The sequence below is a fragment of the Vicia villosa genome, linkage group LG4 (genome assembly GCF_029867415.1).
Source record: "Vicia villosa cultivar HV-30 ecotype Madison, WI linkage group LG4, Vvil1.0, whole genome shotgun sequence".
In the NCBI taxonomy this organism is placed as follows: domain Eukaryota; kingdom Viridiplantae; phylum Streptophyta; class Magnoliopsida; order Fabales; family Fabaceae; genus Vicia; species Vicia villosa.
Window position 1 is genome coordinate 194,484,026 of NC_081183.1, and position 6,890 is coordinate 194,490,915.

Consider the following 6,890-nt stretch of genomic DNA (forward strand, 5'->3'; position numbering starts at 1 on the left):
TGAGGAAATTAACAAACTTGATTACACATTAATTATTGATTCTGAAAGCTAGCATAACACAAACTTGGACCTGCTGAATGTAAAATGAAATTTATTTTGTGCAACATTTTCTCAACTAAATATGTACACTTTATACCAAATAAGATTGCAAAGGCATTATTATTCACAAGCTGGTTTTGTATCAAAGCTACTCAAACAGATTGCGAAAGCTTGAAAAGCAGAAAGAGGATATCGAAAATCCATAGTGAATATGTCCTTGCCAATTTTTCCAAATTGAAGTATAACTTTCTCTTGTTCGGCAGCCGAAACGTTATGGCAAGGTTCTGCAGCTGCTACAAGCTGGAAATTCTTAACCGAAGCCACCGTAACCCGTCCCTTGAAATTCAAGCACCAACATTGAAGTTGTTCATGCCATCTAGGTGCTTTGTTTTTCAAAATCAGTGGTTCTCTTGCAAAATCGGAGCAAGTTGAGCCAAATTCAACAACTTCTGGTTTCTTTCCTTTTGAAGATTCACGCTCATTACGACAATTGCTAAACTCCATGGGAGTAGGAGCAGTCCCTCCCTCTTGGACTGAAGATATCGGAATTAAGTGCATTGTACACCGCATTCGCCTTGGACCTCTCGTACGAAGAACATTAAGTTCATAAGATACCGTTGCTACTTTAAAGTTAGCAGAAGCAGCTCTCGGATGTACTTGTTTCCGATGGACCTTTTGATGCAACTTACAACTCAATGGAAGCGAAGAATCATGTGGAAGATGACCGTCCAAGATCGTGAACTTCGTTCCGAGAAAATTAGACCTGTTTATTGCTTAATGATAAGCAGTCGAATAAAAATGCACCATCCATGAAAAGATGTGAATCAATTAAAGAAACTAACCTTAACTTTCCAATGTAAGTATTGCTAGCTTGAGAGAAATCATTAGAAACCAATGATATTAAAAATTCTGTACACGTTGCTCTTCTTATCTTCTTTGCTGCCAAGAGAAGTTTGCTCATATCACCAGAAAGAGCTGCAAATACAATGTAACAATTTTCACAAAGACGCTAATTTAGCGACTAAATTAATAGATTGAGTATAACTCATATGAACACAACAATCTTACCTGGGCTCAAACCAAGATATAAACTATATGTAGAAGAAACCCTTTCTCTTTTAATAAAACACTGAATTGTGTTGTCTCTTGGACCAGGCTGAAAAAACAAAACAAAAGACAAAATAATCACACATTTAGTACTATCTTACAACCAAGTTTGAAACAAAGATGACATTAAATCAAATACATAGAGTGCGAAAAAAACTACCTGCTTCAAAGATATAGGGAAAGTGATCCAACCACATTGTTCAGGTGTCTTAACCACACTTTTTGTTATCTCTCTCCATAATCTACAAACTAAGGCACAAGCTACAATTGCTCGGCGAGACGGCCAAGAGGTTTCACTAGCTTCCACTCTTTGAATTATGTCTAATAGCAACTCAGGAGGTAAATTAGCCCATTTGCTTTGTGACGATGGCGATAACGATGAAGACGGAGTTTCAGTTGGTGATAGTGATAATGATATTGGTGATGAACATTCTGGGGCAATATGAGATTTTCCATGTCTATACATATTCTTAGCTTCTACCCTTTTTCTATACATATTTCCAATTCCTTCTTTCATCTCCTTGATCTCTCTCACAATACTCTTGAATGACATTATGATATGCAGGACTAGAAATCTAGCATACACAACAATATAGTAGCATTTTTTATTAAGTTCAATGTATTTATCATATTAACAATGATGGAGTGACAATATATATAAAGACATTGCACGCATTCAGAAACTACTACAGTCGTTGAATTGAGATCACACGGTTCATATCTTGACCGTCTAATCTCGATTCAACTGACTGTTGGGTGAATGCGTGCAACTATAGACTTCGGAGAATCCGAATTCGATAAAATATAAAAGTTGGTACAAGATTTAAGAAACAAAAAAAGAAGTGAAAAAAGCTCAAAAAATGAGAGAAAGAAGCGTGTACCGTGAGACAAGAGTCTAGAAAATTGCAGAGAATTTGAAAGGTACAAAAAAGGGGAGGGTTCTTCCAAGACTTATACCTCAAACTCCAAAGACAATTTCTTGGACAAAACAAGTTTATAGGTTACCACAACAAAGGTTGTGGATTGAAACTAAAAGTAGAAAAATGAGCATCAAATCTTCATGCTTTTTGATTTTCAAATTCTAGTAGTTTACTAGTTTTCATCATATGCATCATTCACTTATTGCATTTTTTTATGACTTGCCTTAAACTATAATCTAACATGATTTATGGCATAAATATGGTTATTTAAGTGGGGTCCATTTTGATTGTAATCTTTTTAAGATTGTTTTGTGATTCAATTTCAATCATAGAACTATCCGATGGTCAATGGTTATCAAACCTATCCGTAGAAAGATCTTCGTGATCTTATGTTATTGTTATTAAATTTTTTGTAATATATTTTTAATTTAGGCTTATTTTATTTTAGTGCTATTTTAATTTATCTTAAAATAATTTATTGCAAAATAATGACATAAATACTTATTAGTCAACCTTGCCACATAATAAAAACGATAAAGAGAGTAATAAAATTTCAAAGGTAATAAAAAGAGAGAAAAAAAATGCTGTTATTAAAAATAAAGAGACTAAATATTAAATTGAGATAAAATAGGTAATATATTTAAACTTAATATAAGTATTGTTTATGTGGATTCATTAACTTAGTTATCATACAAATATTCCATTTATAAAATTACAAAGAAATCAAGGTTTAATATTTTTTTCATTTATTTTTGATTCAGGGTTATTTTGATCCTTTAATATTTAGAAAAACTATTTGTCTTTACTATGTGATTTTGACCACAACATTGCTATTTAGTACGATGAATTTTCTTCATGAAATTCATGTGTATTAAATTCAATGGATGTAACTTTTCGTTTTTTGAGATACATGAGTAGTGATGGTATAGAAAGGTGTCGAAGTAATGCCACCTCACTCGTATATCTTTTGTTTCATAACATAAAATATTTTTCTTTTGACCATATTAGTCCTTTTCGTCAATTCTGTCAATCAATAGAATTACATGACATTGACGTGGAATGATTTGACTAACTTACGACTAATTTAATGATAAAAAAATCGATCACTAAAAGTATTTTTTGGGTTTTGATAATTATCTTAATCTTCTTTAAAGAGGGTGTATTAACAATATTTTCTTGATTATGGAACTCAAACATCGAAAAACAGAATACTAACTTTACTTTCAACGAGAGCTGTACAAATTGGTCATAACCCTTTTTTTAGTGGAAGTGTGTCTAAAATCTCTCAAAATTCCCGTCTCTCAATCAATTCAAATCGTTCACAAAGTCGGTTAATAAAGATGAGTGTGGTCTTGATCTTGATCTGAAAGACCCTTTTTCCTCTCTCTTTTGCATTTCTTTGATTAGGGCTTAACTTTGGGGCTTCCTTTGTCCTTAGCCATGAGGTGAGTACAACAAAATGTTACAAATGGACACAAAAATTCATAGCAGAAAACCAACATACCACAATCTAAGAAGAGGAGAAACAAATCAAACAATATTGAAAACAACACATAAATCCCAACCTTTAATGAACTAAAAGTTCTTGGAACTCAGAAATGTATAACTAAAGAAATCTTAGAAAACAAAAAAAAAAACTAAAGAACTTGAAGAAGTCAAGGTTCTAGGCTAAGTGGAGATTTTGAGAGGTTAAACAAATTGAGGGTAAAATTTGTGTAGGTTGAGTGAGAAACCGAATTCGGAGGTTGTTCAATGGTGAGCAAAACCAAAAAACTCATAATAAAGAAGGTATCTTCTTCCCTCTTGTCGTTTGTTATCCTTTACACATGAAAAATAAGAACTTGCTGAGCCAGATATAAAATTGGGTTAAATATACGATGCCCCCCTGCCACTAGGGCGAGTTTCGATTTTGCCCCCCTGAAGTTTTTTTTTTGTAAACTGCCCCCTATAAAACAAAGATTCTGTTTTCAGAAGCCCCTATCCCTTGTTTGGCTGACTGGACGTGGGAGATTTGGCTGACTGGGCATTTGAATCCCTTGTTTGGCTGACTGGACTTGTATACTATGTTTTAAAGGCAAAAAACATTCAAAAATCATGTCAAACCCAAGAATCGAACCTGGTAGTTGAAGGTTACCAACCAACATCTCCAGCCAGCTAAACCATTTCGTTTTAATGACTTTTTTCGTTTCAAAAACAATTTAATATATATTACTTACGTTTTACCTATCATTTTTATAAACTAACCCTAATTAATATTTTATATAATATATAAATATAAACTAACAATAATTAATAATTAAAAAACTGAACAATAATTAATAATTAAAAAAAACTAAACAATAATTATACATATTAAAAACATTAATATATTATAAAAAAACGTTAATATATAATTAAAAATGTACTTTATATATTATAAAAAATATTAATATATTATAAAACATTAATATATTAATGTACTTTATATATTATAAAAAATGTATTTTATATATTAATGTTTTTGAAAAAAAACGTTAATGTATTATTTCATAGTATTATTTAATAAAATTAATATTATATTATTTAATAAATATGTTTATAATGATTCTAATATATATTAATTGTGTACAGTTTTTTTATATGTACATTTTGTTAGTATATGTACAGTTTTTTTAATATGTATAGTTTATTTATTTTGTTAGTATATATTATATTATGTACAGTTTTATAATATATAGTTTTTTTATATGTACAGTTTTTTATAATGATTCTAATATATATTATATAAATCATTTTATATGTACAGTTTTTTTTTTAAAAAAAAATTCATTTTATATGTACAGTTTTAATATAAATATATTTTATATAAAAGTATATATATTAAAACGTTTAACATATAAAAGTTAGTATATTAAAACGTTATATATAAAAGTTAGTATATTAATATAAAACGTTATATATAAAAATTAATTGTGTTAAATTAATTGTGTTATAAATCATTTATATATATATTTTTATAGAACAAAATTATAAATTAATATGTATAGTTTTTTTATATGTACAGTTTTTTATAATGATTCTAATATATATTATATAAATCATTTTATATGTACAGTTTTTTTTTTTTAAATTTCATTTTATATCTACAGTTTTATATAAATATATTTTATATAAAAGTATATATATTAATAGTTTATAAAAAATTTAGTAATTAATATGTTCAGTATTTATTCAGTTAAACAATTAATAAGAAAAGCATATAAAAAATATTTAGTTACAACGAAAACGCATAGCTCAGTTGGTTGAGTAGTTGCTCATTAACATCCTAGTAGGTGGGTTCGATCCTTGGTTGTTGCAAAAATTTTAATTGATTTTTGCTTATTAAACATCTTATACAAGAAGTAAGCAAGTCTAGTCAGCCAAACAAGGACTTCAAATGCCAAGTCAGCCAGATCCCCCACGTCCAGTCACCCAAACAGGGGATAGGGGCTTCTGAAAACAGAATCTGTGTTTTATAGGGGGCAGTTTACAAAAAAAAAACTTCAGGGGGGCAAAATCAAAACTCGCCCTAGTGGCAGGGGGGCATCGTATATTTAACCCTATAAAATTTAAATCACAAAATGATTCAATTTTACATTGTTGAACAACATAAAATTTTAGTTAGACAAAAATCCATAAAGGATAGAAAGTTACCCTTATGTAGTTTGAGATTGAGAGAGAAAAATTGATCACGAATTTGGTGTTTGATTTTAATGAAGAAGATGAAGAATAATGTAAAAAAAAATCCAAAAAATCTCTTTTAACGATCGATTTTTCAGTTGCTTAATTAGTCACAGAATTGAACTCGAGTTAAGCGGCCGATTTTCATGTCATTTTCCATATCAGTTAAAGTTGATGTTGTTACTAACAATTAAATAAACATGTCTAATTTAAGAGTTAAATGACCAAATAATATTTTTAAATGTCAATGAATCAAACTAAGGGGGTTAGCGGATAAAAAATCCAATTAAACCGATAATCCAAATCAAACTAAATCGAAATAAAATCGATTATTATTGGTTTGATTCAAAAACCGAACCAAACCAATAAAAACCGATGTGATTTGGTTCGGTTCTCGGTTTTAGTTTTTAGGCACCGCCAAACCGATGAACCGAACCAATGAAAATAATGACACTCTAAATATTTTATTCTACCCGTCATTAAGCTCAAATTTTTTATCGGTCAAACCATTATCCATTTTTGTTTACACTTCATTCCTTTAAGCAAAACACGCCTCTAGAACCAAACTCTAAAACATAGAAAGTAGAAACCATAAGTCACCAAAAATATGCTTTCACAGAACTGTTGCTCTTATTGCCCACAACCATTGTTCCTTTCACTACAGTCATTATGATATGTTATGGCCGTCTTCTTCGTGTTCACTTTCTCTTTGTTAATTTTCATATATTTTTGTACCTTTTTTTCTCCTTCTTCAACAAAATTCATTTCAATTTTGTTACAAAATAGTTTTGATGCGTGTTTAAGATGTGAAACATGTTAATATTAATGGATGTGTGTTTTGTTATATTTTATATGTTAAGTTTTGAAATCTCTTTCCAACATTCTGATGCTAAGTGTTAACTTTTATATTTGATAGTGAACTTATTTCATGATGCAATGGAAATCATGTAACTATTTCGTATGGAATAAGAGCAACTTGTAATCTATCGTATAAGAAAATTTGATGTTCTTAAAATGACCTAACTGCCCTGCTGCTCAACCATGACTCCACGTGGATGCCTTCCTCATTCTTCTTTGCTTTTCTTTTATTTCTCACATGTTTTATCTCATTCACTGCAAAACTGG

At 29.8% G+C, this 6,890-nt stretch overlaps 1 protein-coding gene across 1 annotated transcript; it reads right to left on the reverse strand.

Moving 5' to 3' along the window:
* Positions 1 to 8: 8 nt before the first annotated feature.
* LOC131596609 (tubby-like F-box protein 5) lies at positions 9 to 2,291 on the reverse strand. Its single transcript, XM_058869327.1, has 5 exons — positions 2,028 to 2,291; positions 1,307 to 1,721; positions 1,108 to 1,195; positions 882 to 1,014; positions 9 to 802 (listed from the first exon to the last, which is right to left on the reverse strand). Exons 2-5 carry the CDS (start codon positions 1,697 to 1,699, stop codon positions 160 to 162), a joined length of 1,257 nt encoding a protein of 418 aa, XP_058725310.1. The 5' UTR covers positions 1,700 to 1,721; positions 2,028 to 2,291; the 3' UTR covers positions 9 to 159.
* Positions 2,292 to 6,890: the final 4,599 nt, after the last annotated feature.